The sequence below is a fragment of the Callospermophilus lateralis genome, chromosome X (genome assembly GCF_048772815.1).
Source record: "Callospermophilus lateralis isolate mCalLat2 chromosome X, mCalLat2.hap1, whole genome shotgun sequence".
NCBI lineage: Eukaryota > Metazoa > Chordata > Mammalia > Rodentia > Sciuridae > Callospermophilus > Callospermophilus lateralis.
The window spans coordinates 107,258,730-107,281,625 of record NC_135325.1 but is presented as its reverse complement, the minus strand read 5'-3'; the positions used below and the strand labels follow the sequence as shown (position 1 = coordinate 107,281,625).

Below are 22,896 nucleotides of genomic sequence, written 5' to 3'. Positions count from 1 at the left end.
CCACTGTGATCCTAATAGCAATGCATGATGTCAGAGGTCTCATACAGCATTGTTTTGTACTCTTGAAGCAACCATTTAAACTCTGAGCAATATTATGCACAGCAACAAGAAAAATGTGTTCATAAAGCAGAAATACAATTAAACGTATAAGCACTTTTTCATCTCCCCTTTATTTTATTATTCCTATTTTTAAATGCACCTCATTAGCAAAAATATTTAGAATGCAAATATTTTAGTAAAGGATAACTTCATTAAAATTATTACCAAAGGTTTTGACATAGCTGTATGAATAACATAGCAGTTTGAGGAGTTTCCCCTGATTAGCAATTGTGATTCTACTTCATCTTTAAGAACAAAAGAATAATTGAAAATATTCCTTCATCTTAATTCCTCCTACTCAAGGGAGGATAGGAAAAGAGCTTCCTCTCTGCCTCCTAACTTGCATTCTTCTCTTTACTCAAACTCAGATCACAAGAACAATGAAACCAGCAGGAGACATTCTCGCCAAAGGGTCCCCAAGAATGCAGTTCTTTACATATGTTTGTAAGTCAGTTCAATTTACAATGGGGTAAAGTAGAATGAGACATTTCTTTGACTCTGTTGTCACTTTATCACATACCACATTTTTGTAAAGCAAGATGAAAATACAGAAAGATTGAGAAAAATTTAATCAGACCTTCCCTCATATTAGAAATCCCCAAGCAAGAACCCAAGTCATAACAGGCAGCACTTTTATTAACTTCATTTCCCACATATGGAGGTCTTATCTCCCTGTTGTTTTAATTTAGACTAGAAATATCAGATTATTTTGTTCAGCTAGGTAAATCATCCTTGGATCTCAGACCTCTTAAATGAAAGGAAATAACAAATTTTGTCTTTTCAACCAACTCCAGGATCTGAAATTTCCTTAAACCTTTAATTATATCCATGGGGAAGGGGAAGGAAACGTCCTGCAAACAATCACATTTTTCTCTCAATAAACTGAAACTCAAGGCTATCATCACAATAAATGCTGGATGCAAATTCCATCACATCATTTAGCTCATTTCTCTCTAACCTTACAGCCATTCCAAAGGAAAAAGGAGGTCTGGTTTCGCATAAGTATTACAGAGGTAAAGAGAGCAGAGAGGTCAGGCAAAATTGGCTTAATTTTGCTTATCCCGGAAATTGCAAGAAATCAGCGATTAAATGTCAGCTTCACCATCTGTATAATGAGGGAGAGAGGTGGACTCATGATCTCTAAATCGCTTCCTGTTCTGATGCTGTGTGAATCTGTGAAGTATTAGAAGGCAGGTTCCTTTGTTCTTCTCCCTTTATCACTTGCTTCACCAAACCTAGTTTATATATAAACATATAATGTACTTTTTTGTACTGGGGATTGAACTCAGGGGTGTTTTACCACTGACTGAACCCCCCAGCTCTTTTTATTTTGAGATTGAGCCTTGCTAAATTCCCAAGGCTGGCCTTGAGCTTGTAGGCATCCTGCCTTGACCTCTAAAGTCACTGAGATTATAGGTATACACCACCGCACCCAGCCTTGTTTTGAAATATAAAGTAAGGGATGAACTGGCATTGGCTCCATAGTCAATTCTACAGCAGTACACAATGGCTAAAAGGAAAAGTTTATAATACCCTGGAGTTCCAGTTAGAAAATCAGAATCACTAGTATGCTTCATTCAAGTCTCAATTCTGATATAGTAATGAAGCAGGTTTAGAAGCCAAGGCAGGATAAAGAACTGTACTATGCACGAGTCAACTCTTCAGACTAATCTCTGCCCCTCACTCTGTCCTATTATATATGAGTGACTATCCCCAAGGAAGTCAAAAGGAGCCAAGAACTCAACAAATACAGGACACAAGTTTTTATTAGTCTTCCTGTCCTTAATCATTAAGTAAATTCATTCAGAAAGTAAAGTATTCACAAGATAACAGTTATATTTAATCATAAATAGAACTTCACAAGATAACAATTATATTTAATCATAAATAGAACTTCAACATCCAACAAAACAAAGTGTCTAAAGGGAAAATTCCAGGGCTATCTTAACCATATCTCAAGCCCAATGCTTCAGTAGGTAGTAGCTTAGACACACAAAGTTAAATGCAATGCTTCATTGGGGAATGACTCTACTTTTTTATTTTTGAATCTTTTATTCTCACCAGTTTCTCAATCTACCATATCCTCCATCTTTATCTATAATATCTCCTCCATCTCTGAATGTCCCAGTATCTTTAATTAAAACAACAAAACCAAACTTTCCAATCCCCCCTGGAATCTATTGCTTCATCCTCTGCCCTCTCAAAACCCTTTAGTCGTGCCTCCTCTAAAGCATACATTTATTATGTTTGCAATCTCTTTCACTGCCATGACTTTTCTATCTTCAACAGTAAGATCATTAAGGATATGGCTCTCTGTTTCACTCAGGGCCAGGTACCCTCATGGTACCCAGTACATTACATTACTTTACACACTGTGGCCCTTGGATGCTTGTGGAGTGTTTACCTGGAAGACTATCTAAGATGAAATCTTTGGCATGAGATTATACTTTTATTTGCAATTTGATTTCTCACTTTTGGTACAAGAAATTACATTCAGTAAGCTAAAGGATGTTAAAATAGGTATGAAATGTTAAGCTGATCCCTATCCTCACATGTGATTAAAATAATAAAAGCTTTCTCAACACCTGGAGATTTTTTTTCCTTTCAACTGGAGAGTTCATTAGGTTGCAAAACAGCAGTTCTTGAAATAATATGAAGGTCTGCACAAACAAAAGATGGTAGTAACCATAAGCAGGCACAGGGTACAGATCTCTAGCATATGCAAATATAATTCTGAAAACACATCTATAATCACAATTAACCAGGGCACATGACTACTGCATGTCCTGGAGCCTTCTTGGATTTCATATTCTAATGTAAAGATTAGAGGTCTCCAAGAGCCACAATTTGCATTATTACTCTGCTGTACATGTCTTTTAATTTAGTTGGGCTAAACCCATGTAGAAATATACAATTCAACCTGGGGTCTGATTTAACCATGAATATTAGTGTTAAAATTAGAGGGATTATTACTGACTAGACAGGATGTTACATAAATATGGTCTGGGATTGATAATAAGCCCTAACTATAAAATATTCATTCAGAAAAGGAGAAAAGGCCATATGATGAAAGGAAGACAAAGGTTCTGTTAATATATAAATGATAAAAAAGCTATGCTAATTTATTCAGGCTATTATTTAATCAAACCCGCACAGGGCACTTAAAAGTGATGGACAACGAGAGCCCCATTTATGCTACCCATATTAGCGGGAAAATAAAAGGATGTCATTCTAGTACCTTTGGTTAGAATAATAAGCACCTTTGGTTAGACTCTAAGGCAACAGCCCGTTATAGCAAATATCGAACTATCATGGGTAATGTTATGGTGAATCTTTAGCACACTTATTAAAATGCATTGGATTAAAACAAAATTGATTTGCTCACTGCCTATCTTCCTTCTAGATGCAGAACTCCAATTAAAATCAATAGGTTTGAAGCTGGTAAGCACAGCACTAAATTATTAACACCATGAGTTCTTTTAGAAAATTAACACTGATTGAAAAAGTGGAATTTTACATAGACTTACCTTTTCATTCTTAATGAGAAAGTGGCTGCAGAATAATTTCCTTCCAACATTTTCCTCCTTAATCAAATCTATGCTCTGAATGAATTTAATCAAATAGTATTTGCAATAGTTACCCAACGGAATCTTGAGACTAAGGAAAATTATCTCTTGGGTCCTGCTGGCTTTAACATTCTATGATCACAAGAAAATGATACTGATGGCACGAAGGCATCAATAGCAATATGATTTTAATCTTGGCAAGCACTAAGAATGGAGCTGAGGGGAAATTATAGTGTACTTTAGAAGAAAGCTCTCTTTTAAGTTCAACAATCCACTTTTTCATTTCCTCAAAGTGAAAAATATCATCAGGGTGTTTGATTATGTATGTATGTCTGTGTTTAGGGCTTAAAGAATGCTTATTGTTATTTTTATAGCCTTCTTTAAAAGATTTAGAATAGCAATAACAAAAAAGAATACACTCTAAAACCATGTATTCTTGGTACAGGTATGTGAAACCTGCTGACCTAACCAAAGAAGACCACTACAAATGAGCATAAAGATTAGCTCTGTACTGAGCACACGACACACACCACTTATATGAGAAAGTAGCTTACATTAACAAGACAGGCTGGCTGGAAGATGATGATTTTATTATTCTTTTGTTTGCACAGAGAACACCATTCACTTTTTATAAAGTTCTAAATATTGTTCTATTTCCATTTTACCAAAGAATTGCAGCTTAGAAACGCATCTGCATTTTACTGTGAATTAATCTCCTCTGAAAGTCCCCCAACATTTCCTGAACTGAAAATTTTTCAACTTAACTCCATCCTGCCCCACACCCCACTGTCCTCCTCAATAGCAATTAGAATATGCTAATCTCTATAGGTACAAATTCACCAGTATTTACACCCATTGATCTATGTTGATATTGCTGAAATCTGTTTGTAACAATTTAAATGTTTGATAGAATATTGCTGAAATCTGTGACAATTTAAATGTTTGATAAATTAAATGTCTGAACAAAAGGGGAAATGTTACTGAATTATGAGATATCTGCTAACATAAGTAGAATCTTCTAATTTTTAAACAAATATCACTATTAACATAAAGCTATTTCCATGTTTTCTACACAAATATGGCAAAGTGAATACAATCCATTTATTGGGTGGCATTTATAATCCTTGTGTATTTAGCAATCAATTTAACAAAGCTGTGATTCTTCAATTAGCATCAGTATCCAGTACTAAATTTGCATAAATGTACAAAATATGATGTTTCTTTCTTTCTTTTTTTTTTTTTTTTTAAAAAAAAGGCTATGTGGTCTATTTAGGAACTTTAAAGTGCATCATGATTTTAGAACTGGACATGACCATTATAAAACACTTGACATTTTTGATTTGATGATGAGTGATTTCTAGTTGTGGCTGGGATAGGGAGGGCAATGACAAGTAACCTCAGGATGGAGACAAATGACAAAGTTCCTTAATTAGTTCTTGACTTGCCATCACCAAAATAAGCTTGATGAGCTATTCAAAGGAATTAAAATGCTTAAAGCAATGTCTACCCAAAAAGATCTGTGATCTATAACTTGAGCTGACTTGTACCCTATCATTTTCCAGTCCTACCCAGAGAGAAAGTACCATTCACGAAACAAATCCTCACTGCTCGCCCCATAAGGACTTAAAAAGCACTTTGAAAAATACTACCTCAAGAAGTCCTTTCTTGCCTCAGCTAATTTTTTCCCTCCCTTTCTTTCCCTTCATCACACCTAGTCTTAGAATCAGCTCAGCCACTCAGGGATGCCTTTTCTGACCATCTCTGCAGCCAAGCTTGACTCATCTTTCCCGAGTTTCTGCTCAGGCTGCTAAGAAGCCACTGACAGCTCTCAGCAGATGAGTGAAAAAATAAATGCTGTGTTTCAGGTAATTCCATCATGTCTGCAGGCAGCCTTGACTGTACTTAGTGATAAAGGCCAGAATGGCATGATAAAAGAAGGGACGATGCCTGACACTTTCTGGGGGAAATTGCTGATAGAACTTCATGATTAACTAAACATGGAGAGAAAGGAAATCAGCAGCAAGTTCCAAATAAATGCCTGCTGAGCTTCTCTTCCCTTGATAATTTTGTGATTCACCAATACATGTTTTATGGCCTGGTACCTCCCCCCACTAAATCAAATAGTTAAGTGGCATTTGGTAGAGCCTGATTATTTCATGTGCTATGATCTAATAATTTTAATGCATTTTTGATTAAGTATTATTCTCCTTACTGCTGACAAGGTACCTGAGATGTTAATTGTAGGGTGAAGACACTTACTCAGTACAAGAAGGAAACAAATGTGATTATATCTGACACTTAACACTCGCTATTCACTTTCCTTCTCTAATAGATACGGCTGTTTAATTTAAAATACTGATAAAAGCAATTAATGCCCTCTCCTTCCCCCCTTAAATTCCTTTATAAAATTCATCCACTTTTATTTTTTTCTTTTTCTAGAAACTGAGAAAAATATTAAAATGTATCTTTATACAAACACATTTATCATTTATCATCATTACCAACACAACTTGCCATATAATTCAATGGTTAAAATTTATCTTTAAAAAATAGACAAAAATACATCTCCATATTTACTATAATCTGAGGTCTTTCCTTGAATTCAGCATTACACTACCGGGACCAATATGCAAGTTAGTTGCATTAGTAAACAGAAAAACTTATCTATTTTCATACAATATCCCCAGCCTCAGTGAAAATACCATAAAAGCCCTCCTTTCTTGAGAATAGCAATTCTCAGTGGTGTTCAAGGTTCTAATGTCAGGAAACTTTTCTGTATAGGGCCAGATAATAAATATTTTAGGCTTTGTGGGTCAGGTATACTCTATAGTCTCTGAGTATCCTATCTTCTTCTTCTTAGCAATTCTTGAAAAGTGTTAAAAAAAATTTTTAGCTTGCAGGCCACCTACAAACAGGCTACAGACAGAATTCTGCCCTTGGCTGTAGTTTGCCAACTGTCACCCTAAGGAATCCACTGGATGTAACAAATTAACTGCTCTGTAGTGCATCTAGAATTGGTCTTAGTTATGTGTCCTTCTTGAGAGAATTGAGAAAAGAATAATTCAAATCATGTTCCCTGTTTTATGGTTCAGAGAAGAATTCTGATTGAGAAAGTCTGAGTTAGATTAACAACGCTACAAACACACTACTGAAAGAAGGGGAATGATTATTATTTTCAAACACATAGAAATTAAAAAATATTTCCAAGGGAGAGGTTAAAAATATAAAATTTCAAACAACTTCTTCTGAAACACAAGGCAAACATTATAGCCTTAATATATCTTAGTAGAAAATTAATTACACAGAGTCAAAAAATAATTATACGTTAATTGCCTCAGTAGAAATTGAATTACATCTAATTCAAAATTTGCCTGGAATGAGTACCAAATCCCTTTGATATATAAACAGGTAAGTGTTACTTTTTAATTTTTTACAAATAAAAATCTAGTCTTAATTCCTAAGCAGGATCCCCCAAAATTCAAAGTTTAAGGATTTTCTATTCAATCTCCTCATTTCACTTTTGAGGAGATGCTTGCAGGCATTACTTCAAAGAATATACTGCATTCTTCATCCTTGCAGGTAGGAGGAAATGATTTAATATCATACTGGGGATAACAATTAAATATTCTGGCTTGGAAAACATCTGATCATATTAAGTAAGAATATTCTTTCATAATGAATACATCTTCTTTTCAGATAATGGAGGTTTTTGCCCATGGAGTCTAAAATGGCTGGTGGTGTAGTTCAGTGATACAGCATTTGTCCAGCATGTGTAAGGTCCAGAGTTCCCTCCCCAGCACCACAAAATTAATTAATTAGAAAGTCTAAACCTGTGCCTTACCTTTCAACCAGGATCATCCCTTACACTACAACTTCATAACACACTCATCAAAAAATACACACCAGATTAATCAAATTAAAATGCATCCATTTAAACAGATTGACCCCAAACCCAGGCAGGTTAAGCAGACAATGGGAGAGAGTTGTTTCTGCCTTACAACTTGAAGAAGAAGCTGTAACCCCTGGACAGAAAGAAGTGGGTTTTGTTTTGCTTTTTTTTTTTTTCAAAGTAAGATGACATTGATACCTTTCAAACCACCAGAAAGTTAATGTAACAGAAACAATATTTAGCATTCATAAGTGTTCTTAGAAATAATAGTGAATTTACTACCACTACCTAAAACTCTTTTCTCAGCCAAAGCTGAAATCAAATGGTGCTAAAAAGTCATTAGGCAAACTTATTTTCAAGTAAATCTGAGATGCTACACAGCCTTGAAATGCTCCAAAGAACTATTTTAATCATTCCCTGAGGGAGACCTTTAATGCCAGAATCTACTGGAAAAGTAACAATGATATTAAATCCAGTCATTTGACAGTGAGTCTCCTCTTTTGCCTTCCCTCCCCCACAAAAATAGCAGTCCAAATTAACTAAATAAAACCTGTGATATTCTGGCATTTTCCCTTGTTAATGAAAAGGACTCCTTTACCTTCTAAAGGGGAAAAAAGGCCACCCAAAATGACTCCAGTGTCTAGAAACAATTTATTGGGACAATATACATGCCACCAAAATTGCACATCTTAAATAGAAAAGCAGTTGAAATCACTCTCCCCATGTCATCAGCTCTTCCCCTGATCTTCCCCAAGCTTCCTCCCAACCAAAAAGACACTTAAGACATTTTCTTGCCATAACCAATTAATTATGTAAATGTAACTTTCATTACAGAAGTCATAAGCAACAAGAAAGAAATGAATTACTATTACCTCCCCAATTTCCTTTTCTGTTAGCCTTTTCTCCTCTCTGCAGAAAGTAGAAAAATTTCCCATTCTAAAAAATATAGAAAGAATTCTCAATCTTTAAAGCAAAAGACTACTTTTCCCTTTCCTTGGAAATACTGTCTTTCTGTTCTTCCAGACTCCAACACCTCTTTCCTCACCTACATTTTCTGTTTGCTCATGAGGCAGCAGTAATCCTCTGGTATTATGAAATTCTACCTTCCCTAAGCAGGGTTTACACCGCAGCCTCCAAAAACGATGCCCGAACCTCAGCAGATAGAAGATCCATAGCAACAGCGGTAATAGTTTTTTTCACTTGCTATTACCAGAAATCACAGTCCAGAAAGACGACCATGGAGGTGTCACCTATGCTAAAACCTCAAAATTGATTCATTATTTAACTAGTTGAATCCCACGTTTTTCATTGTATGTGCCCTTTGGGAAGCTTGTGACAGAGGAAAAAAGATCTTTCAGTGACAGTCACCATTTTTCATAAAGAGATAAATAGTTTTAAAAAAAGCAGCTCTCTGGGTACAAGATTTTGTTTGTCACTGAAACAGACTCCAATGCCTGGTCTCCTCTATAGTGTGAAGTACCCATAACAAATTTAGCTTCAAAATAAGTACTTAGACAATGATGACAAGTTTTTGTTAAGTAGAAGTCATTTGTATACTGCCCAATAGCTCTGATTTTACTAACAGGTGAACAGATTTACATTTATCAAAGGCAGTTCCTTTGATGCAATGATTCTCTGTAAGACTATTCTATGGGAGAAATTAAGCAGAGAATTGGAAATCTTGATAAATGTAATCCTACATAATGTTCAATTCTAATTCACTAAAACTGCTTAACAGTGGTATTGAATTTCATTAAAAGTCATTTCCCAAGATCTGTACCCTGTATGGAACAGACTGCTGTGAGTTCAATTTCTTCAAGAATAACAGGGGATTAAATATCAAAGGCAGAAAGAACCAGCCATGGTAAAAGTGCAACATGTGTCACAACATAAGTACAACATGTAAAATCCTGATAATCTCATTATGCATAGGTACATACACACATTTACTTTCGAGTACATATTTTAAATGAGATAAGAATTCTACACATTTACTCTGTTTTTCATATAATAAAAATATTTAGGGCTGGGGTTATGGCTCAGTGGTAGAGTGTTCGCCTTGCATGTATGAGGCACTAGGTTCGATTCTCAGCACCACATGAAAATAAAGTCCATCAACAACTAAAAAATTTGTTTTTAAATACTTAGCAACCTCATGAATATCAGCATTTCCTGACTACATAGTTTTTACATAAATTTTACTTCTTTTTATATGCAGATGTTTTTGTTTGTTCTTTTTAGATATACATGACAGTAGACTGTATTCTGACATATTATACATACATGAAGTATAACTTATTCTAACGAGGATTCCATTCTTATGGTTATACATGATGTGGACTTTCACATGGTATATTCATATATGAACATAGGAAAGTTATGTCCGATTCATTCCGATATCTTTCCTATTTCCATCCTCCCTCTCTTCCCTTCATTCCCCTTTGATTATCCAATGAACTTCTATTCTTCCCCCACCCCTTGTTGTATGTTAGCACCCATATATGCAGATCTTAAATGACACTGTCATAGTTTTCTACTTCTTAAACTTAGTAACCATCCTATCTTTTACACATTTCTCTACTTTTTAAAAATAATTATATCTGGGGCTGGGTTGTAGCTCAGTGGTAGAGCACTTGCCTAGCACATGTGAGGCCCTGGGTTCAAACCTCAGCACCACATAAAATAAAAAAATAAAATAAAGCTATAAAAAGTAGTTTTATCTACAATTGGTACAACTGATTAAAAACTCAACTGGCCAATATTGAGCCTTAGTTTATTTTTAATAAAATGTTTTCAAATTGCAAAATATGCTTCATGTGGGACACTTATTATGTGTGTATAAATACAAACATCTATCCATCTGTCCATTCATTCATCTATAATTTTCACCAACAAAAACCTAATTTACCATTTATTTACAAGAATAAGTATCCTGGAAGAGATAACTATGTGAGAAGTGGGAAATATAAAAATTTCTTTTTAAAAAAATTTTTTAGATGTTGATGGACCTTTATTTATTTATTTATGCATGGTGCTGAGAATTGAACACATATGATAGGCAAGCGCTCTACCACTGAGCCACAACCCCAGCCCAAGGTAAAAACTTCTTAATTTTTACACCCAAACAAATTGTATTCCCTAAAAGGGAAATAGAATAAATCCATAGAATTACTAAGAGACCTAACAATAATTAAATATGACTTCAAGTAGTTTTAAGAAGACATTTCTATACATGCTATTGAACATCCACATAGGTGGAAAATCTTTGATTCTAAAGGATGGATTTATTTTCGTTGGCTGTCTGTTCATTTTAGAAATTGAAAAGTAAGTTAGGTATAAGGCTGGTAAATGAGGTGGGTAATCGCATTTGCTCACACTGTTTGGTGTTGGCAAACTCATTCGATATTTGCTTCTCATATTTTCAGTTCTCATCATATGTTTGAACTAAATTCTGAGTTTTCCTACATGGAACCTGTTGGAAAGTGCTAATATATTAATCTGATAGGTATAGGGCATATTTCAGGGAGCAGAAGAGGGCATTTAGAAAGTGGTTTGATATTTCCTTAATGACTCAGAATTAACTTCCTCTTCCTTCCAGGAATTTACACATGCAATCAAAAGTTGGCTTTGGAATGTCATGATTGTGAATGAGTAATTTTTTTTTAATATAATAACAGCCCAGAGATATTAAGTTCAGTTTGTTTGATTGTTGAGGTAGGTAGAGTTCGGAAGGGGTGGTAATGGAAGGAGGGAAAAGTATTCTGAATAATAAAAACTGGTGAGATGTGTCAAAATTGGAAAAGGTCTTAAAAATCTCCATTGTCACTTTTGGCATTTAAGATACTGACATTTTACTTCATTTTAGCCAAGTTGCATTTTGGAAGCTGTAAACATACAGATTTCAAGTACAGTAACAACTCCACAAAATATTTATTTCTAAGAACTGATCATCTAAGAGGCTTATCCAGATAAACTAAAAATATATATAACAAAATTTAAGATATTAAATCAATAAATAAAAAACTGAAGTACTTTACTTATAGCACACATGGGTCAATGACAAATAAGAAGAATGGGCATCTGCTGCCTAAATTACAAACCTACTTCAACCGAGGAAAATACAAGTCATGGGTGACAGTGAAATTTTGGAAACTGTAGAAACTGACACAAAGTTGTATTCAGCTTCTTGGAAGGATAATTGGAAATCTTGTTATTTTCATCTCTCATAATTTCATCTAACTAGGTATATTCATGCAGGATTCTCCTATCTCCCTCCATCTTCTCTCCTGAATAAATTAATAATTGCTTCTGCTTGGTTGTGTGACCAGCACTTCAAATTCAGTATTTCTAAAACTAAACCCATTTTCTTCCAAGCTCAGCCATGTCTTTGACTCTTGAATATCTCATCAGGTTTCTCCTCTTGCCATTCAATTAGCAACCCAAGGTGTCCAAAGTCTTCCTTGAGTGATGCTCAGAGTGGTTCCCAAACCTGCAGAGCAGTTAGGAACTCATTAAAAAAAATGCACCCCAGACCAACTAAATCATAAACACAGAATGGGCCCCTTCAGGTGTTCTTATGCAGGCTCAAGTTTGACCATCCTTGCCCTGGATCAAACCTTTATCAATTAAATCTTTCAGCCTTTCTCTATCTCCAACCCAGGCTGTTCGGTTTTTGGAAGCCATATGCAGTCTTCCAAAACAAACAACGTTGCTTCCATCATTTCACTGTGTTGCTGAAAAACTCCTTATCCATTGAAGAATGCATGTCTCAGTCTGGCATTTAAGGCCTTTTACAACCTGGCCAATAGGCACCTACTTCAGAACTCTGAATCTTGAGTGTGCCTCCTTGTTATGGTTTGGGTGTGAGGTATCCCCTAAAAGCTCATGTGTGAGACAATGAAAGAAGGTTCAGGAGTGAAATGATTGGGTTATGGGAGGCTTAACCCAATCAGTGAATTAATCCCCTGATGGGATTAACTGAGGTGGGAACTGAAGGCCATAGAATGTGACTAGAGAAGGTGGGTCACTGAGGGCATGGCTTTGGGCTATAAATTTTTGTATCTGGCAATGGAGTCTCTCTCTGCTTTCTGATCATCCTGTGAGACACTTCCCTCTGCCACACTCTTCTGCCATAATATTCTGCCTCATCTCTAGCCCTGAGGAATGGAGCCAGCTGTCTATGGTCAGAGACCTCCGAAACTGTGATCCCTCCAAATAAACTGTGCCTCCTCTACAGTTGTTCTTGTCAAGTCTTTTAGTCACAGCAGTGTAAAAGCTGCCTAAAACACTATTTGTGTCTTTTCTCCCATTGGTCTCCCATTCTGTTTTAAGGGTCTAATGAAGGTGGCCCTGCCTAGAAGCAATGGAATGCAGTGGCAAAACACAAGTGGCTGGCATAAAGATATTCATTCTGTAAATGAGAGCTTCCTTACTTAAGTCCAATCTTCCTAGGGATGCTTGCATTTACATCGGATTCTATCTCATTTGGGATTCAACATTTTTGCTTTGCATTGTAGGATTGCTAAGTATGTAGGTGTCTAGTCATTTCATTAAAGTATAAACTTCTTGAGTGAAAGACTTGTTATATCTTAAAGACAAGCATCAAGTCCTATGTTCTACTCAAAATAAGCCTTCCTAAATTTGCTGCTAATAATCTAGCTTAAATCAGATTCAGTTGTTTCATGAAGACTAAGCATTAAAAACCTTAAGCCTGGTTCACTACTGTCCAACTTGGGAAAGTCCAATATATTATCCTTTACCGACAAGCACATAAAAAGGCTCAGAGCTAAGTTCAAAGGATTTGAACTAGAGAAGCAAACAGGACCCTAATTAATGAGTTTGTTAACTGTTCTTCTCATGGGGTCAGTAGCATTAAAAAGCATACATTGGAAATGCGCTTCTTTTCCTAAGGCTGCCAGATACACTGACTATAGTGTCTTTAAACACAAGAGGTCAAAGTTCTATTTTTTTCACCATTCTTAAGTAGCATGTGTTCATGCTTTACTGATTGGTTTCTTTTGTGCTTCTGCTTAAAGTTAAGGCAGGCAGCAGGAAATTGAGACCGGGGAGTCGAAAAAGTTTCCCAGCTCTAGTGGGCAGCAATAATGATGCAGAGGCTTTGGGAAAAAATTTTTGACTTTATGATTTTATTGGTCCAGCTCCCCCAAATTTTCTTGCACTGATAAGTTTATACCCCACCTCATTATCTTGATTTCCCATCATGCACTGCTGTTATTTATACTATACTGCATCAAATAGTTAAGCCTAGTTTAATGTACATACTGTAAACTGATATGTTCCAAAGCCAGTGGTTTAATGGAAAGCTGGGGGGAGCAGGGTTAAAAAACCACTAACAGAGCAACTAAAAAATGTATTTTCAAAGAAAAATCTGGATGATTCTAGATGTCCTTGAAGTATTTCCTCCACCTGCCAAAAATTCACTCCTAGGATTATGTTACCAGGCACTATTGAAACCTGGTAGAGTAATTCACTAGAATACTTAGAAATGTCCTAACACACCTAGTGTGGTATGGATTTTAAAACCAGTAAAACTTCATTAAGTTGATATTGGGAAACTGTTTCTCAGATTCAAAGCAACTGTTATACTTTGGCTAGACACCCTATTGAAATAATAAACAAACTGAGAAAATCCAATGATGGTTGGTTTGAGCCCAGCTTATTTCAGCCCTTTGTATTTTCCTTTGTATTTTAAATTAATGAGGTTTTACATATTCCACGTCCCCCCTACCCTGTTTTTCTTTAACAGATGAATGAACAGGAGAGAGAGGGAAAATACCACCAACACACAATCTGTTACAAAGATAGGTTGAAAATTTTTTTCTAAATATTTTTCATCAGAAATATACAGGAACAAAACACCTTGGATTTCTCAACCACACATTTTTGAAGTTACTTGACCAAAAGGGGGGAACGTGGATACTGAAAAAGCTAATTAGAATATCTTCAGCTCTTTCATCTAAGCTGTCTACAGTTTTGTTTACTCTGAGGCTCAGGAAGTAGGAATGACAATTTTGTTCTAATTTTACCAGACTATCCCAAACTATGCCATACTAATGGCTAATCTGATATTTTGCAAAGTGAATCATTCTAATTCATGATCTTATGATAACTGAGGAAAAAGAAAGGGCATCAGGCTGTTGTCAGGGAATGCTGGAATAAGTCCAGAGAAGGCTAAGGAAAAGTTCTGGGCAGCAGCCTGGAGCTCTAGGTAATATGGAGTAATGTGGAGAAGGTGTGGTGGAGAGGGGCAGGTAGGAATAGGAGGAGGAGGATAGAATCTGCTCCATGTATAAGTTTTCTGATTTTTTTTAACATATCAAGTAATTTACCTCCATCATATGAAGTTTGGGGGAGGGAAAATAAAGAGAATCATGGGTAGAGATGGCAAGCAATATGTTGACAGTCTTAATTTTTAATACAATTTTGAAGGCATTTTCCTGTATAATCACTCTTCCTATTTCATAAGATTGTTGAGAGAAATTAGTTAATATCTTTAATAAATATTTGATCTGGTACATATTAATTCAAAGATATGGTCCCTACCATATAACACCTTAGTCTAAAATAGCAGATGAAAAGTGAGAAATGTTCTTAAGATGGGGCCAACATTTTAGTTACATGTATTTTATTGATATTTGTTTGTTTTAAAGACAGTTATTTCATAGCATCACTCCAGAGACATTGCTTTGTATGTACCCATGATGCAAACTGTTTGGGACTTATGTAAAAAATGAAAAGGAGTTTGTTGCATCATACCTAATAATAGTATTAATTTTTGTTCTCCTAATTCCATTTTCTCACAACAACAACAAAAGTTAAACCACCACTCTTTCAGAAGACACAACTCAGTCAAAAACTATTATGGAAATGCCTGAAATTGTACTATTAAGTTTCCATTTCTTTAAGGCTTTATTCCTGCTGGAATATTTCACACACTGAGCCATTAATAAAAACATGTTAATATGAATGAAACTGTGTAATTCTAATGTTACAGTTGGAACAGGAAAATAAAAAAGTTTAAAAATTATGTTAGTTTGTCTCAGCCTCCCAAGTCACTTGGATTACAGGTGTGCACCACAGCACAAGGATAAATGGAATTTCTTGTTGGGAAATACCCAGAACTCAGTTTAGGTCTATAGAGAGGAGCTGAATAACAGAACATTCGGGAGTCAGAGTAGAGGGTTTTGGATACGACTGAGGAAAGTGGGGTTGCTGTGATTGGGGTTCAGTAGAAAAATCTGGGTTATCAAAGCAGGAGAGGGCTGAGATAATGACAGTGTTTTCATGTAATTAGCCCAACATTGTTTTGCAGGATGAACTGTCTATATACATCATAACACATTTTTTAAAGGAGCCCAAAATACAATCCGCAGATGATAGTTAATTCATCAAAATAACCTCTCATTGAGGCAAAGAAAATGCAGCTTTTATTATTCCCGATTTTGTACATGATTTGCTCAAGGTTACTGAATAAATGAAAGAATAAAAAATAACAGTATCACAATGTTCAATGGTTCTAAATTATTTTCTCTCATTTTCTATGACTCAAGCAAAAGAGGTACATGATGGACCTTATACTCAAGTGCCATTTCTAGACCCTCATTACTGATCAAGTCACATGTCCAACTGTGCCCAATTCCCATTTACTCTCCCCAATAGTCCCTAGCTCCTAGCTTCAAACCTTCCAATTACCCCCACCTCTCTAAGGTTGGCTTTGATTCTTTTTTTCAGCTGGTCTTCTGCTATTATGATTAGTATATTCAATCCATCTGTATCAACCACTGGACAACTGAGACACTGGTTTGGGTTCAGCAATTCAAGACAAAGCTTGTTACCTCTTTGCACCCCAAACTGCAAATCTAATTAGTCCCTTAGGAAGGTATAAGAACTCCACATGCTGGATTCTGATATCAAAAAGAATTCCTTCTCCAATTTGGTTTTTCTAATGATTGTTAAAGAAAGAACCACCCCCAACCCAGTTACCTCCCCCTCTATCTTAACACGTTGTCTCATTGTTCCATGCTTCTCAAAGATATCCTTCTTTTCTCAAAAACTTCTGTTTCCTGTCTCATGAGGGCCCTCATTTCCATATATTCTCTCTGGTATCATGAACCTCTCCCTCCTTGAAAGCACCCCATTCTTCATTTTCAAGTATGGTACCTGGCATATACTAGATGCAAAATTAATGTCTGATGAATAGCTAAAGCTCCAGTTCTATATGGCTTAACTACTTATGTGACATATTTACTTTGTTATCCCTTTGTTACCTCAAAATTTGTGAGTCTGGAATAGAAATCATTCTACCAGATTAGGCTCTTCCCCATTACATTCCAATTTCTTTCAAATGTACCATAATTCTCCCAGTTTCGCAAAGAATTTGTCTCCTTCTGTAACTAGCTAATTATTAACTCTGCCAAATTTTTTTCTTCACATTACTAAGCATATGGAAGACAATCTGTCAATGTAAGGCTCATTGCATCTGTATAGCTAGGATTGACCCACTGAAATAGCCTCTTTAAGTCAAACTGCCTTAAATTTCCTAACTCTCCTGTTCATCCATTCATCCAATATTAGTTTTCTTTTCCTGCATAATAACTTTTTTCATTGAGTATCCTTTACTAAAAAATGTTTAATGGTTAGTTCAAAGGCTAATAAAATCTTTCCCTAGGAGGGTGCATGGGGGCAGGAAAGATGTGGAATGAGAAGGACATCATTACCCTAGGTAATGACTGCACGTATGGTGGGATGCTACATCGTGTGCAACCACTGAAATGAAAAGTTGTGCTGCAATTGTGTACCATGAATCAAAATGCATTCTGCTGTCATATACATCTAATTAAAATTAATCAATTAATTAAATCTTTCCCTAGCATTTGAGGACCACCACAATTTGAACTCAATCAACTTTTCCAATCTTATCTCCTATTACTTCTCTAGGGATAGTCTTCATCATGACCCAAATACTTTTTATCACACTCTCAAGTGTGTGTGTGTGTGTGCACGCGTGCACATGTTTACCCATGCATATGTACCCTCCCCTATATATCTATCTATATATAATTTTGCTCAGGGTATTTCCAAGTAAGGAAATACCCTTCCCAGTATAGATCTTAACAACACTTTGGAAGCTTTCAACTCTTCCAGTCTGAAACTTCTATTGTACTTACAGTGAGTTCACAGATTTGGCATTATTTGATTATTTCATATACTAGCTTTAAGAACCCCACAAGATTTTTAAATCCATAAGGGTAGATCATGTAGTATACTTTACAGAGCCCAGCAGTAGGTTTACCAATGCCAGGCAATGTTTTCTATCCATTAGTTTAAAAAAACCAATTCAGTAAAGTGTTCATTAATCCTAAAATTTTATTACCACTCCTTTCCCAAATAACAACCACTGTTAAAGTGTACCACCTTGACTATATTTAAAGGTAATCAAAAGCTAATTTTAAAATTGTTTAGCAAAAAGTTTAAAAATTATTTAATGAAATTTTAGCACAAAGCATAAAACAACATTTAATACTCCAATTCAACATTTAACTTTATTTCCCCACCCAAATTTATGCGAGATCTAAAAATTAGAGTATTTGTCTTTATAAATGCTAATGCAAGTTCCAAGGGGAAATATCTTAAGCTTTTAAGTGTGATTTATAACTAAAACTTCAAAGAAAAAAACAGGGTTTAAATCATTAAAGAGTAAATATTTGGGTGGAAAGAAACAGGTTTATTGCTTTATTATTTTTTTAAAGTTATACTTTAAATATTGTTCAAGAGTTCAGCTCCTGGGGTGGAAAATTCCTTTAGTTATACACTAAAGAAGCAAGCACAAATTAACTACAAAAAATTCATACTCTCAACATTTGTTGTAATAGGGCAAAAATGTTCATTACTACAATATTAAGAAATATCAACAATATGAGTTTGAGTAACTAATTCATAAGGAAGAGTTTGAATTGGACTAAATCCTGGGTTTTCTCTGTTCACTCCAAGTTTCTTTTCTATTTTAAACTAGTGGCAACAGAAATTTCTTTGTTTTAAAGTTAGGAATGCTGAAGTCTTAAGTGATAGAACAGGTAGCTCAGCTTCTACTTCACAGCTCTCCTCAGAGGGAGAAAAACATTGTGAATAAAGCAATTTTGTTTTTATTTCTGGAAAAATAATTTTTCCATCAATCTTCATAATTCTCTAAAATAAACTGTTAAAAAGTTGTAGGCAAGTAGGCTACTTTGCCCTGATTTGTGGAAATACTATACATTAATTTCAAGAACACATGGCTAACTCAAGTTTTCCTCTAAAGGCCTAAAAGTTGCTCCCAATGTTAACAAAATTTCAGGCAAATGTTACCAGTTCATGATATATTTCTACATCTCATCTGCAATACTTTTGCAAAAGAATAGTAAAGGTCTAGGTTCAAGGATCACCCTGCATGCCATCAAATTTATTTTTAGGAGACTGTATGATTTCAACTATGGGAAAAACTTTTTTGTTTCACCAAGTGCTAAAGAATCACATCTAAAAAGAAAATGGAAATAAGAAGTCAAGAATTTGCTATTTTTCATTAAGGTGGGGAGAACGACAAATAGTCTTCTTTGCTGAGAGTTACCACAACTTTTAGAGGGCATAAATTGCAAAGCAAAATTTAAAATAATTTAAAATATGTGGTTCACATTCTAACCAACCTCAATTAAGATTTAAACATTCAAGAGATAGCCAACTTAGATGATTAAGCAAAGCAGGAAGCAATAAGAAACACTGAACAACAGTTCTTAAGCCATATAAACCAAATAAAATCAAGACAAATTAAATAAAGACAAGAAACCATTTTCTCCTCAGCACACAGTTGCCCCAAATCACAAATGATGAACGGGAGACAAGGCTGACGCACGCACGCAGGCGCACGCACACAATGGAGAAAGAAGCATGCAGACCCTCAGAGACAAACTTTACACATGTAATGTTCTATTCTCCACCCAAAGGAAAGGAGAGCGCGCGTCGGGAGGGGGGCGCATTACACTTTCTTCCAGATCAGATGGAGTTAGTACTGCAAACTACAATTCTCTTGAGACAATCAAAGGCACAACTGAATGAATGGGGTGTGGGGCAGGATGGATGGAGGAAAGGGGGGAAGGGAAAGAGGGGGGAAAGTGTCTGAGAAGAAAGTTGGAGGAGGTACTTTGCAAGCTTGAATAGATTAACTTTAAAAAAAAACTACTATTTCCTATTTCACATCCTCCCCTAATTTTTATGAAATATACACGGACTTCCTGGGACGCAACCCAGACTAGCCTTCAATGCAGCTGAAAGGCCTAGGGCTTCAGACACAGCAGGAGTCCTCAGCTAGATATATGCCCTAACACAGATGGCCCCTTTTGTGGGAAAATGATTTTTAAAATCACTTTTGCCACCGTGTGTAAAATAAGACCAATTGCTAAGGAAAGATGAATTTTGTGCATCAATCCACAGTGCTTTAATCTTCTACTAGAAACAAGCTATGTACCACTCTGGACTTTTTTTCTTAACTTGAAAAAGTTTGTTTTCTCATTTTCGGAAGATCATGAGGGACTGAGGCTTTAGTGCTTTTTAAGCTTCTGACTTGTTCTTAAATGGGTTGTTTAGGCTACCTAGCAAAAGGGGGTAAAGCGTGAATGCTTTAAAAAGTTAATTAGGATTGACATCAGATAGGCTGAAATGTACTGATTTTAAAACGTAACAGCATAAAAAAAAAGTCTCTGGATACAACTTTCCTTTAATAAAATGAAAATATAATGGGGGATGGCGATGAGATCTTGAGTAAGTAGTTGGGTCCCACGCAGTGGTCCCGTGTACTGGACAAAAAGCTTCCTTTAATCACATGCAACAATTATCTTATGAGAAAGGCAAGGAGAGGGGGCTGGGAAATGATCACCTCAGCCACTTTGAATAGGACCCTGCATTTCTCACACCACTATGAGCCAGCCCAGGTGGGGGAGGGAAATACAACTTCGCCCTTAAGAAATAACACCGAAAGAGAAAAAGAAGTCACCTCACTCTTCTTTGCTCTACACACACAGGAAGAGCCCAATTCAGTGCCACCACCACCCCCTGTCTCGCCCCGCCCCAACTTGTGTGTGTGTGTGTGTGTGTGTTGGGGGGCACGACTCGTGCTTTATCCCACAAGTTCCGAGACACCTCCATCTCTTCCAGATTAAGTTCCCCCACCCCCAATCCTCCATGGTGCCACGCTCAAGAGACGCAGGTGTCTCTGGTTCTGGCCTATTTTTATACCCTCCCCCCTCCCCTCCAGCAAACCCCGTCTAGTTGCACACCCCAGTCCCTCCCTGATTGCCCAGCGCAGAGCACGACCTAGCCTAGACGCCAGGAAAACACCTCAAGCCCTACTCCAGGGTCACCTGGCCAGAGCGCTGGGCCCTGCCTTCAGGGGAGACCTGGGGCCGCCCCTCGTCGCTGGTGCCTAGTGCGGGGCGCGCACTGGGCCCCCGAGCAGTCACGTGGGAGGGAGGGGAGGCCTGGGCTTCCTCACCTGCATCCCAGGCACTTGGACAGCCACCGGTGAGTGGGCCATGAAGGCGACTTCTGCTCCGCACTGCTTCTGCGGTGGTGGCGCCTTGGGTTCAGGCTGGCTCCTCCTACAGGGGTAGCTCGGCGGCCCTCCCAGGCTTTTCGATCGGGGCCTGGAAGGACACACAGAAGTGGGCTTACTGGGCTCGTGGCTTGTAACCCCGGGCTAGGAGGTGGGCGGTTCGCGGCGCGGCTCCCTGGGACTCAGTCTACCTTTCTGGTGCCCGCCCGCCGCTGTGTCCGCCGCCTCCGCTGCTGCTCCTCTTCCTGAATGCAGGGCGCTGTGTGTGGCGGTGGCTGGGACCTGGGCTCGAGTGATGCCGCTCGTCTGCGCCTCGCCGCTTTAGGAAGAGGAGGTGGAGGCGCCCCAGCAACCCGCCCGCTCGCCTGGCCTGGGAGGCGGTTGGGGGCGGTTCCGCAGTTGGCCCTGCCCCCGCCCGGCAGCCGGGCGGTGTCGGGGGAGCTAAAGCTCCAGGCAGCGAAAGGGTTTGGCTGGGGTGGCAGGAGCCTGAGAAGGGGGGGAATCTCCGGGCAAGCGGAGAGTAGGACCCCGAGAACGGGAAACCTGGAACACAACTGGGCCTGGAGAGAGAATGAAAGAGTTTGGGAGACCCTGGGGGTATGAGGGTGTCCCAGACGTGGCCACGTTGCAGGCAGGCTTGCGAGGCTAGGGCACTTGAAGCCTCCGAGACATCTTGAGCTGAAACTTGGGGAGTGTTGGAAGTTTTCCTTGGCTCCTCCACCTGGCCGAGGGTGGAGCCACGCAGAGTCGCGGAGTTGGTAGACCCCAGCTCGTTCTCGGCGAACCGTGTCCTCAGCCGCGGGCCGAGCCACTGGGCAGATCCGTAGTCTCTCTCCTGCTTTCCGGTTTTCCCGCCCGCCCACATGCTTCAGGTGACTTCAACCTGAGGCTTTTTTACCTCTTGAACTACTCGTTGGGAGATGGCCAGGCTGGGCTTCTTGGCGCCAAGTTCTGCACGTGTGAAGGAGAGGGAAATGGGAAAACAGATGGTATATCGGCAGAAAAATTAATGAGGATAATAGAGGCAAGGGAAATGAGATTGGATCATTAGCAGCAGCAGTACATGTTATTGAATTCAGCATACACAGCCATGGTTTCCGCAACTCTCTGCCTCCGCCCAAGTTTAAATTCCACTCCAGGAACTCTTTTGAGACCCTGATAATAACAAAATAACAATGATATTAATAGCAATTACAGAAATCTCATTATGAAGGCACTTTTGGGAACACACAACAGGTTGATTACATTTTTAAAACATAATATCTAAGAGCCAATCTTAAATGAAATGAAGTTCCTTACCTTGCAGTTTGTTAGGAGTCTGTGTACCCAACACAGTGTAGGAGGGGCTCAAGTAGACACTCAATAAATTTTATTATTTTTAATGTTTCTCAGTAGCATAGGGTTATTATCAATGTCACCATCATTGATATTGTTATTGAGGCTCTGAGGATTGAACCCAGGGCTTTGTGCAGACTGTGCAAGTGCTCTACCACTGAGCTACATCCCCAGCCCAATATCGTTGTTATTAATGAATCATTTGTTCTGTGCAGGCCAGTAACCACTAAATGCTCTATGTGTGTTGCCTTATTGAATCCCAGCACATGCCCCCATTTTACAGAAGGAACCTCAACCAGGTAAATATTTTAATCAAACACCAAGAAGTTGTAGAGCTGGGAATTCAGACCCAGGTCTCTCTGGTGATCAACTTCCTACTTCCTGTATGGTTTTTATTTGTTTTAAAA

General features: G+C 37.7%; 1 protein-coding gene across 1 annotated transcript in view; it reads right to left on the bottom strand.

Annotated features, from left to right (window-relative positions):
- Positions 1 to 21,431, bottom strand: part of Stk26 (serine/threonine kinase 26) — a 54,511-nt gene extending 33,080 nt beyond the window's left edge. Inside the window, exons 1-2 of the mRNA XM_077106825.1 lie at positions 21,346 to 21,431; positions 21,095 to 21,245 (exon numbers count right to left, since the gene is read on the bottom strand). Coding sequence (XP_076962940.1) covers positions 21,095 to 21,136 — 42 coding nt within the window. The 5' untranslated portion in view covers positions 21,137 to 21,245; positions 21,346 to 21,431. The remainder of the gene's footprint in view (positions 1 to 21,094; positions 21,246 to 21,345) is intronic.
- Positions 21,432 to 22,896: the final 1,465 nt, after the last annotated feature.